At 42.0% G+C, this 12,171-nt stretch overlaps 1 protein-coding gene across 1 annotated transcript in view; it reads left to right on the top strand.

The window, feature by feature from the left end:
- LOC107591764 (protein FAM19A2-like) overlaps positions 1-12,171 on the top strand; it is a 105,097-nt gene that overhangs the window by 57,191 nt on the left and 35,735 nt on the right. Inside the window, exon 2 of the mRNA XM_016281001.1 lies at positions 7,621-7,733. Within this exon, the coding sequence (XP_016136487.1) occupies positions 7,622-7,733 (112 nt within the window). The 5' untranslated portion in view covers position 7,621. The remainder of the gene's footprint in view (positions 1-7,620; positions 7,734-12,171) is intronic.

The following is a 12,171-nucleotide window of genomic DNA, read 5'->3' on the forward strand; positions in this document are numbered from 1 at the left end:
TATATATATATATAATTTACATCCGTTTGAAACTCTTTGCCTTTTTCTGACATTGAAAAAGAATTGCAAAAACTATATAGCTAGCAATTAAAGCCTTGCTGGAGATTTGCTAGTGATTAAGCTTGACTGGTATTAATGCAGAGACATGTTAATGACTCTAGCTAGTGGGTGTTTGGCAGTGTTTACCGAGAGCTACTAAAGAACTAATTAACACACAGCGGAAGTTTAGCCATCAAAGAAGAGCAGCCAGAGCAAACACAGCAAACACTCAACCCAACACACACTAATACACACAATGTCCTTCTACTGTGTGATCAATCTGTTGATTGTTAGGGAGTATAATGAAACTCATTGGGTATTATTTTACAAATTTTGCTGATGACAGTCTAAATGGAATGGGACTTCACTATAAATTGCATTTCAGTTTCTATATTTTCTATTTATACAGTAGAACTGATTACAGAATTAAATGTTAATACTGATGTGTTTTATATTTTTCTATATGTTAAAATACTTCTATCCCAGCTTAATATGCAATGACTGTAAGTAAACCCCAAAAAAGCTGTTTGTCCTAACAATGAGGAGATGGGAGTGTTTGGGAAAACTGTTTGGAAAACATATGGTGTCACTGGTGGTGCGGAAATAACACACTGCAGATTTATGGGTATGAAGTGAGAATATAAATGTCAGCGACAGTATCTTTTTGTGTGTTCATGGCCATCCACCTGCACACTGTAAAACTCCCTCCAGGCAGGGGTTTTCCTGCCCACCCCTCAGCTTTAAACAGGAGAGATTTCGATTGAGCTCTGCTGGTTGAAAGATAATTAGTACGCTAAATCTGCATAATTTGACACATTCCCACAGCGGCTCATAGACTTCCCTAAGCCAGGCAAACTATTTCCAAATCACCTCTTTATGTTGTTTATCTCTCTTTCCCTGTCTAACATTTCTCTTTTTTTCCCCACACAAAATCTATCTTTTTCAGTCTGCTGAATAATGTGCCTGGAGTTTCATCAGAGTATGTGTGTGTTGTGCACCATGAATGTAAAGAGGCAAATTCATTATTAAACTGATACTAATCAGAAGAGCAACTCACAGGCCTCCATTACAAAACTGCAGGGGGGATAACAGGGGAGAGTTCACTAAGAGTGATCTGTGCCCACTAATAATGTCATTTATTTGTGCATGCTGTTTGTGTTGTGTTAGCACCCAATTCACTAAAGGAATTATGCAAACAAGGTAACGGTGCAAACACGCCCCAAAATTAGTGCTGAATGCAATTAGCACAGTGCAATTCCCCATTTTGAAGGGCAGCTGTGTAATGCTAGATTGTGGAGGATGCAGAAACTACTGTACAGCATTGCTCCACTACTGCAGTCCAGGCACCTGAATCAGCTCTTTAAAATGCAGATTCTCATCAATGCCTTGTTTTTGGATCTGTTCCCAGTTATAACACTCTTCTTAATAATTTGCTCATCATTGGATGAGTTACTGCTGCCATGATCAATGGAAAATGTACACAAACTTCTCTTTGCAAGATAACTCTGTTAACCGTCCTTTTCCCACAGAAGTCTTAATGATAAAAGTGTGCTCTTATTGGTTGGCTGATACTATTAAATGTTCTTACATGATGTCTTCTGAACTTCCTCTCAGAAGTGTTATAAAGAATTATAGACTAATGTTTACAGTAATAGCATACGCACACACAACTGCACACATGCATTTGTAGAGTTTATCTGCACTGTTTACCTTTCTGATGTCAAAATAAAAAAATTATCTGCTTTTGTTTTCTCTCCAAATGAAATACTTAAATATGTCTGTCTGAGATAAAAGTAGTGGGAAAGAAGAGGAAAGCGGAGCAGTGCTTTTTCTTTTACAGAGTCTAAACCAATGGTCTATGCAGTTTTACTATTTAATTTCTTTAGATTAATTATTTAATTTAATTAGATTGTCAATTATTTTCATCCAGAGTTGAACTGTGAGGAGGTTGGAAGGGAACTGACTTTGCTAGTTTAAGCTTAAATCTCCAATTGATGTCATATTGTCTGTCTGTTCTTCCCTTTTTTCGGTTGTGGGTTCTTGTGTTTACACTTACCATGTGCTTCTGTGTCATCGTGGTGTCTGTCCCTGCCCTCTTGTTATTCCATTAATGATCTTCTTGGCCACGCCATCACCTGCTCAGCATTATGTTAATCACTCCTTCCCTATTTAGTCTCCTCATGTGTGCTGTCTTGTGTCAGATCGTTGTTTTGTACTCCATGCAATCTTAGCTCCGACCCCGTCTTGTCTCGATCTTTTGTTGTGCAGATATCTTGCCAGTTTTGTTTTCATCTTTTAGTTTTGTTTGTCCCTCTCCTTCCTGGTTCCAGGCAGCGTTAACCTCCTCCAGCTCTACCCACACTCGCGATCTCCGATCGCTGTTTCCGCTGTCTCAGCTCTTCCTCGCCTCTCCGCCAGTGCGCCCCCAGCTCCCCGCCTCCCTGTCAGTTTGTATCGGTCTTGCTTGGGTGGATTTTCCCATTGGAGTTCGTCATCCAGGAGGCACTATTGGACCTGTTCCTGGCTGCCCTGTGCCTGGATTGTTTTTTGTTGTTTATTTTTTCCCTTTTTTTGAACTTCAAGAGTGTTCAATAAATTGACTTTTTGCACCTGCAAACTGAGTCCACGTCTCACATTGACAGAACGATCTGACCAGTTATGGACTCAGCAGGCGCAGATCCCCTCAGATCAGCAGTTACCCAGCAGGGCATTCTCTTGGGCCAGCATGCCTCCCAGCTAACCTCCACGTCCCGGGAGGTCGAGTTCCTAAACGCTCAGTTGTCTGATCTGTCTGCCCAGCTCCATGAACTTCGCAGTGAGGACACAGCTGGTTTTTTCTCTCTCCGCCATGACCCTGAGCCTCATGCTAACAACCCACCTCCCTATGATGGGAACCCCAACTCCTGCAGAGCCTTCCTGTCTCAGTGCTCCCTGGTCTTCACTCTACAGCCTCGCTGGTACGCCCAGGAGGAGACCAAGGTGGCTTATGTTTTAACCCTACTAACCGGCAGGGCCCGTGACTGGGGAACCTTTTGTGCTTCTTTTGAGGACTTTCGGCAGGAGATGGTCAAGATATTTGATCGTTCCGCTCGGGGTGATGAGGTGGCAGCCCAGCTGGCACGCCTACGTCAAAGGGGCCGTTCAGTGACTGAGTTCGCCATCGAGTTCAAGACCTTAGCAGCGGCAGTGACTGGAATGAGGGGTCTTGTAGAGCTGTGTTCCGTGCTGGACTGGATGAGGAGATCCTAGATGAAATTGCTACCCATGAACTTCCGCACGGCTTTGATGTTCTTGTCAACTTGGCCCTCCGTGTGGAGAGTCACCTTAACCTTCGTCGCCAACGTTCGACTGCTCGCACCTCTTGGAGGATGGGGGAAATGACCGGCGACTCCAGCTCTGTCTTGCCTCCGCCTTCTCCTGCTGACCCTGAACCTATGCAGGTGGGACGCCTGCGTCTCACTCCTCAGCAGAAACAAGAGTGAACAGTGAACAGAAACAGTGGTTCTGGGTCACCCGTGGTTGGTGCAGCATGGTCCTCATGTGGATTGGGTCAGACAGGGTCTCTTATATTCCCTGTCTGGTCCAGAACGAGAGGATATGGACAAATATATTCGAAAGTCCCTAAATGCCGGTCTCATCCGTCCCTCCTCATCTCCAGCTGGTGCAGGATTCTTCTTCGTTAAGAAGAAGGATGGCTCCTTGCGCCCTTGTATTGATTACAGAGGTTTGAATGACATTACCATTAAGAATAAGTACCCCCTGCCCTTAATGTCATCTGCCTTTGAACTTTTGCAGGGAGCCAAGGTCTTCAGTAAGTTGAACCTCCGCAATGCTTATCATCTGGTTTGAATTCGAGAGGGGGATGAGTGGAAGACAGCATTCATCACTCCTTTGGGACACTATGAGTACCGGGTGCTACCTTTTGGCCTGACAAATGCCCCAGCTGTCTTCCAGGCCCTGGTCAACGACGTGTTGAGAGAAATGGTTAACAAGTTTGTCTTTGTGTACATGGATAACATTCTAATCTTTTCTCCCTCACTTCAGGTACACACTCAACACGTACGTCAGGTGCTACAATGGCTGCTGGAGATCCAGCTGTATGTTAAAGCAGAGAAGTGCGTTTTCCACTCCAAGTCAGTTCCATTCTTGGCTATATCATTTCGGCGGAGGGGATCAAAGCAGATCCCACTAAGGTAAGGGCCGTAGCCGAGTGGCCACCTCCAGACTCACGCAAGGCTCTGCAGCGGTTTCTGGGATTCGCCAACTTCTACCGGCACTTCATCCGAAACTTTAGTCAGGTTGCTGCACCCTTGACAGCTCTTACCTCTACTAAGGTACCGTTTAGGTGGAATTCGAAAGCTCAGGGGGCCTTTGATGACCTCAAGTCCCGATTCATTTCTGCTCCTGTTCTTTCGTTTCCAGACCCTGAATGTCAGTTTATTGTGGAGGTGGATGCTTCTGAGCTTGGAGTAGGTGCGGCCCTTTCTCATCGGTCCCCTAGAGATGGGAGGGTACATCCCTGTGCCTACTACTCTCACCGCCTGAGCCCAGCAGAACGGAATTATGACATAGGCAATCGGGAGCTGTTGGCGGTCAGGCTGGCCTTGGGTGAGTGTCGCCACTGGTTGGAGGGGTCAGCACAGCCCTTCTTGGTCTGGACGGACCATAAGAATTTGGAATATGTTCGTTCGGCCAAGAGGTTGAGTTCATGTCAAGCTCGATGGGCACTCTTCTCTGGCCGGTTCAACTTCTCTCTCTTGTATCGTCCAGGCTCCAAGAATGTAAAACCCGATGCCCTTACTCGCCTTTTCAGGAATACGGGGGGGATAGGGGCGTCAGTTGAAACCATTATCCCTAAGGAAATTGTGGTGGGGTCCCTCTCCTGGGATGTAGAGAGGAGAGTACTGGAGGCCATATGAGAGAGAGAGGTGCCAAGAGGGTGCCCAGAGGGTAGACTTTTTGTGCTGGTTGTGTTGCGCCCTGAAGTCCTCCAGTGGGGGCATTCATCTAAGTTAGTCTGTCATCCTGAGGTTCGGAGATCGCTGGCCGTCATCCGCCAGCGATTCTGGTGGCCATCCATGGCCCAGGATGCCAGGCAGTTTGTGTTTGCCTGCTCGGTTTGCACCCAATCTGCTTCACCCCTTGCCCATCCCCTCCCGCCCCTGGTCACACATAGCCCTTGACTTTGTCACTGGTCTTCCGCCATCGAGGGGTAACACCGTAGTATTGACGGTGGTGGACCACTTCTCTAAAGCAGCCCATTTCATCCCCCTTCCCAAATTGCCTTCAGCCAAGGAGACTACTCAAGTGGTGGTTGACCACATCTTCCGGTGGATGTGGTTTCCGATAGGGGGCCACAGTTTGTCTCCCGGTTCTGGAAAGAGTTCTATCGGCAGATCTGGGCCTCTACGAGTCTGTCGTCAGGTGTTCACCCTCAGACCAATGGGCAGTCCGAGCGGGCAAATCAGGATCTGGAACAAGCTCTCCGCTGCCTGACGTCCCATAATCCAAATTCTTGGAGCCAACAGCTATCCTGGATTGAGTATGCCCACAACTCCTTGCCAGTGGCTGCCACAGGTATGTCCCCATTCCAATGCTCCATTGGTTTTCAACCTACTATGTTCCCCTCACAGGAGCCCAATGCTGCTGTTCCGTCGGCCTTAGCCTTTGTCCGCCGGTGTCGCCGCACCTGGAGGAAGGCTGAGGAAGCCTTGGCCCAGGTTTCCAGACGAACCAAAGCAGCGGCTGACCGTCACTGAATTCCTGCCCCCCGCTATGTATGTGGTCAGAGAGTATGGCTGTCAACCAAGGACCTTCCTCTCCGGGTGGCCTCTCGCAAGTTAGCCCCCAGGTTCATGGGGCCATATCAGGTCACCAAGGTGTTGAGTCCGGTGGCGGTAAAGCTCAAGTTACCTCCCACACTTGGTCGGGTACACCCAGTCTTTCATGTTTCTCGGGTCAAGCCTGTGTTTCATTCTCGCCTTTACTCATCTGCTTCTGCCCCTCCCCCTCCCCCTCCCCGTCTAGTGGATGGTTCCCCAGCCTTCACTGTCAGAAGGTTGCGGGATGTCAGACGGCGAGGTCGTGGATTTCAGTATCTTGTGGACTGGGAGGGATACGGTCCGGAGGAGAGGAGTTGGGTCCCGGCTCGGGATATTCTGGATCGGTCGCTGATCGAGGACTTCTACCGGCAGTGTGGTAGGCCCTTCCCTGGGGACGCTCCTGGGGAGGGGGGTAATGTCACGCCCCCGGGCTGATCTGTCTGTTCTTCCCTTTTTTCGGTTGTGTGTTCTTGTGTTTACACTTACCATGTGCTTCTGTGTCATCGTGGTGTCTGTCCCTGCCCTCTTGTTATTCCATTAATGATCTTCTTGGCCACACCATCACCTGCTCAGCAATATGTTAATCACTCCTTCCCTATTTAGTCTCCTCATGTGTGCTGTCTTGTGTCTTGTGCTGTCTTGTGTTTTGTACTCCGTGCAATCTTAGCTCCGACCCCGTCTTGTCTCGATCTTTTGCTGTGCAGATATCTTGCCAGTTTTGTTTTCATCTTTTAGTTTTGTTTGTCCCTCTCCTTCCTGCTTACAGGCAGCGTTAACCTCCTCCAGCTCTACCCACGCTCGCGATCTCCGATCGCTGTTTCCGCTGTCTCAGCTCTTCCTCGCCTCTCCGCCAGTGCGCCCCCAGCTCCCAGCCTCAACAGCGCCCCCGCCTCCCTGTCAGTTTGTATCGGTCTTGGGTGGATTTTCCCATTGGAGTTCATCGTCCAGGAGGCACTATTGGACCTGTTCCTGGCTGCCCTGTGCCTGGATTGTTTTTGTTGTTTATTTTTTCCCTTTTTTTGAACTTCAAGACTGTTCAATAAATTGACTTTTGGCACCTGCAAACTGAGTCCACGTCTCGCATTGACACATATACTTAGCAACAACCTTAGTTTACTTTATTTTTTAAAGAAATTAATACTTTTATTCAGCAAGAATGCAATAATTGGTCAAAAGTGAGAGTAAAGATTTTGTTACAAAGATATTAACATATATTTCAATTAAATACTGTTCTTTTGAACTTCAAAGTATCAAAGTATCCTGGAAAAAAATTGAAACACGATTTCCAGAAAAATATTAAGCGGCACTATAACTGTTTTTAACATTTATAATAATGAGAAATGTTTCCTGAGCACCAAATTAGAATATCAGCTTTGCCATCACAGGAATAAATTATATTTTAAAATACATATAAATAGAAAACAGTTTTTAAACTGTAATAATATTTCACAATATTACTCTTTTATTGTATTTTTCATTAAATAAATGTAGCCAACAAAATCCCCACACCAAACAGACAGACAACAACATTACCAAAATCAGTACCAGCATCAACCACTAGTTGAAACCTTACTCTCTCTGTAAGTAATTGTATAATTCAGTGTTTTGGAGCACTCAGCATTGTATCAGAAAACATTCAGGAAAAACATGATGACATTTAGATAGCACTGAAGGTGGGAATGAGATCAGTGTAACACTCATGTGCTGATATGCTTTGTGTGTGTGTGTGTGTGTGTGTGTGTGTGTGTGTGTGTTTCAGAATGCAGGAGCGGGCGGTACAGAGGGTGTGCGCGTGGCTCTTGCTGGTGTTTTTGACCCTTCTGTCTCTCTGGGGTCATTTGTCTGATGCCTCCTCTCACCGCAGTCACATCGGTAAGTCAAGGTCAAGGTTCATTCGGTAAAGCTTGTTGTTATTGCTTTATTTTCATTTTAACCTACAGTGTTGATCATTTTAATGAGCCGTCTCATTAAAAAACAGCTTATGTGGATTGCATGAAGTTAGATTTAGGGCGATATTACCATAAACATTTTAATTTTGCTTTTAAAGATCAGAAGTTTGGTTCTTGTGTCTATCTGTACCAGAAATTTGAACGATATAAGCACAAACCAAAGACAGAGTGTTTTTGTAGACAGCTCAGTGGTAAGTGGATGCTTAATTCAGCTTAAAATAGTCTAGTGAATGTTCTCTATTTATGAGGAGAAGAGTTGATGGACCGCAGGACACTGACGTCTCTGGGGTCATGTGCAGGCCGCTGCAGAATGTTCCAGTAGAAAGTGATAAGAGTTTATTTGTCATAAGCACTTGTTTCTTTTATATAGTAATTGCAGACTACTGTATATTGATTCTGATTCATGCAACTGGCTGACACTTTCTAAAGTGAGTTGCATTGCATTCAAAGGGAACCTTTATCAGTTTATGGATTCCTGAGGATTGACCCCATGGACTTCGTAACCCTACACTTCTGATTAGACAAGTAACACTACCATTCAAAAGTTTGTGGTTGGTAAGACTTTTTAATGTTTTTGAAAGAAGTCTCTTATGCTCACTAAGGCTACATGTATTTGTTAAAAATACAGAAAAAAATAAATACTGTGAAATATTATTACAATTTAAAGTAACTTTTCTATTTTAATATATTTTGTAATGTAATTTATTCTTGTGATGCATCAGCAGCAGAAATTACAGATTGTTTGAAGAAACAAGATAAACATGAATATAGTGATTCAGTGATGCAAACAATATTCAATTCTGCTGTTAAGCAGCTCTAAAATGATAATAGTAAACAGTCATTGTTCAGTTGAAATCAGTTCATTGTTGATTCAGTTTGGTTTAATAACTTTGTAAAGTCAATCAATTATGTCCATCGGTGACAGAAATGGAGAAAAAACATTTGATAAATAGAGACGTTCAAAAGAACAGCATTTATTTCAAATAGAAATAATTTGTAGCAGTGTAAAGCTCTTTACTGTCACTTTGGATCAATTTAACGTCCTTTCTGAATAGAAGTCTGTCTTTCTTTCTTTCTTTCTTTAAAAAATCTCCAAATTTTTGTATGGTAGTGTAATTTCGTTTTGTCATTTGGTTTATTCTATTTAATTACCTTAAATCAGCAGTACATCAAATGCAAGTTTTGTTATTTATTTTGATATACGTTCACCGTGTTGCAATATCTACCTGATTTTGTAGACAAGCCAATGATGCAATGCAGTGCAATTTGCTCTTTTTTTAAACTTAGTGTGTTCATTAAAGCAAAATGCTAGTTTTCTAGATGTGACAAAATTAAACAGACTATTTCCATCTAATTGTCATGATGTTGTCAGAAAAAAAAATGTTATGAGAAGGGTGGTAAACCTAACCGTCTTTTACTGACTTGTGCAGTAATTTTACTTGTCTGATACTATTAATATGACTTGTTTTATCATTAAACACTTTGGTAAAGTGTTGAGCTTCTGCACTGCTTGTTTCTTTTCTTTTGTGGTGCGCAGATTTCATTTCTTGACAGCAAGGGGTACTCATTGTGTGAACTTCTCTCATCTGTCGCAGCAGAATGGTGGCTCAGACTATTTTTTGAAGAGGGTGGAGGGGACCATAAATTGAAATATCAAAATTTCAAATAGAGAATGATTTGTGAATTCATTACTTTTTATTATAATGTAAAAATACATCTAATTATACAGCATGCTGCTGGAATTAATTGATGTGGGCCCCTGTAATCACACACAGTGTATGTTTACAGTCATATTGGACATTAGAATATAGATCCAGAGTGTCTATTTACACTAAGTGCAAATACCCACCTTGTTGGCAGAGGCTATTTACACTAACTTTGCCAACCAATGTGTGGTTGGGCTAGTCAACAATACAAAAGACGGGAGTCAAAATCAGCTTCAGTAGTGTAGATGGTAAAGTGGGTACAGTAGTCTTTTTGACGCGATCGACCAGAGTTCGGATCCGCCTTTTGCCAATCTCGTTCTTCTCCCTTTTCACATCTCATATCACATCGGAAAGGCTTTTTTTTTTCCAATAAAAATTAATAATTAAATTATTATTATTGAAAAGTTAAAATAAATTAACAGGTAAGGTTAGGGGTAGGTGTAGGGAGGGATTTATTGTCCCAGTAAGGCAGTATCAATTTAATAATTTTAATAAAAATTATAATTTACACTCAATATATTATTATTGCATACTGTTTTATATTGTACTACAATACTGAGGTGCAGATATCTGCCACTATTTGCAATAAGTTGTATAAATAGCAGAGAATACTGGTATTTTTACATAGTGCAAATAGAATCTACCGCTATTTGCTCCTAGTGTTAATAGAATTCATTGCTTTTTGCACTTAGTGTAAATAGCACAATTGCTAAGAAAATATGCTATTTTCACTTAGTGTATATAGCATCTGAGGCTATTTGCACTAAGTGTCTATAAAATCTGTGTGCTTTTGTTTACTACAGTCTTCCCTACACAGTAATTCTTCATTTTGATTGGCTAAGTAGTTCAGAAATTAAACGTGTCAGCCAATGAGAGGTGGGAAATAGTTCAGACAATCAGTTAATTACACACTACTGCTAACAGGTCAGAGCACGGTGACTGAACACACACACACACACACACACACACACACACACTAAATCACTGGGATGGAAAAACTAATAACTCTCTAAACTCTTCTTCTCTATACGAGCAGCAAAAGGTTCAGAGACAATGAGCTAAATGAGAGTGAAGTATTTGTTTCGCACACACATACACAGGGAATATAGCCAGAAAGTTTGCTGCTACTGTAGGTCATTCTTTATGAGGCTCATCCTCTCAATAAAACTAATATCCCAGGAGAGAGAGAGTAAAGGAGGGAGAAAGGCTGCAGAGATCTATTGAAGGGCATAAAGAAGAGAAAGAGACAGAAGTGTGGAAAGAGAGACAGAGACAGATGAGTGTGTCATGAGATGAAACGCAGGAAGAGACATGGCTCTTGTGGATGACTGCAGTCCTGAGCTCTCCTGCGCTCTGAGTGTGTGTGTGTGTGTGTGTGTGTGTGTCTGTCTGTCCTGTGCCCTTCTGCCCTGTAAAACGCTCAGATCTCGCTCTGTCTGTCTGATATATCCTAAACCTGTCCACCCTAAACAAGACACTCAGACCAGTGACATCAAAACTATGAAGAGAAATAGTTCAATTCAGTGGGGATGGTGTGTCGCAAGGACATAGAGGAAAGAGTTTATAAATGTGCAAGAAGCTTCGTAGCCGAACAAAACTGTGGAGGAAAGTCTGAAATCTTTGGTTTAGTGAATTGGTTTATTGGGAAGATTCATTGAGATAAACCTGTTAATTTGAGTCGCTGTGTAGCATATTACACCTTTTTGCAATAGTAAAATATTTAGTTAAATATTGCTTTTCATAGCTGATATACATGTTTTAGACTCATTGTATTTATTCAGTGGGAAGATAAATGGAGATTAACTTGTTCAAAAAGAATTGATTCACAGACCCTTACCAAAAAGAAGTATACTTCAAGTTTATTTTATTAAGTATACTTAAGTAAAGTTCAAGTATATTTGTAAGTATACTTTATGTAGTAAGTATACAAATATCAGTGTACTAGTAGTATACTTGTAAATGTAATATTTCAATACCCCTTGGGACTAAATTGGCCCACTTTCTAGTATATAAAAGTATACTTTAAGTATAACAGTAGTAAACTTTGAGTACACAACTAGTTTACATCTGTTTTTTAGTTTGTACTGCAACTATACTAAAAGTGAACTTATAGGCATACTGATAGTTTACTAATTAAATACTTGTAGCATTTTTAGTACACATTGAAGTATACGCTCAGTAAACTACTAGTTTAGTAGTTTATACTGCAAGTATACTCGTAAGTTTTCTTCAAGTGAACTTTACATCATACTTTAAGTATACTACTATGTCCCTATTTAGGTATTAATTTGTATATGTTGTGTTATATGAATATCGGAACATACAAAACATCAAAAGAAAGAACGGGCTATCTGCTTGTAAACAAAAACATTTTATTCTAGCTTCATGCATTCTTTTTTATAAACACATGAATGTGGGTAAGTTTCATAAATAAAAATAAAGAAAGAAATAAACAACATTTTGAACAAAAAAAGATGAAAGATAATGATAATCAAAACGTAGATGGAGTCAATCAACACCCCACAGCTTGACAATCATTACCTCTTCATGGGTCGACATTTTATTTCATAACATCACACAGTTTTGATGCTGTTTTATGTCTGATCGTGTTACATTAATACATGTGGAAGCATCTGTTGTTTCGGTTTCTTCTTC

The sequence above is a fragment of the Sinocyclocheilus grahami genome, unplaced genomic scaffold (assembly GCF_001515645.1).
Source record: "Sinocyclocheilus grahami isolate Dianchi unplaced genomic scaffold, SAMN03320097.WGS_v1.1 scaffold146.1, whole genome shotgun sequence".
Classification (NCBI taxonomy): domain Eukaryota; kingdom Metazoa; phylum Chordata; class Actinopteri; order Cypriniformes; family Cyprinidae; genus Sinocyclocheilus; species Sinocyclocheilus grahami.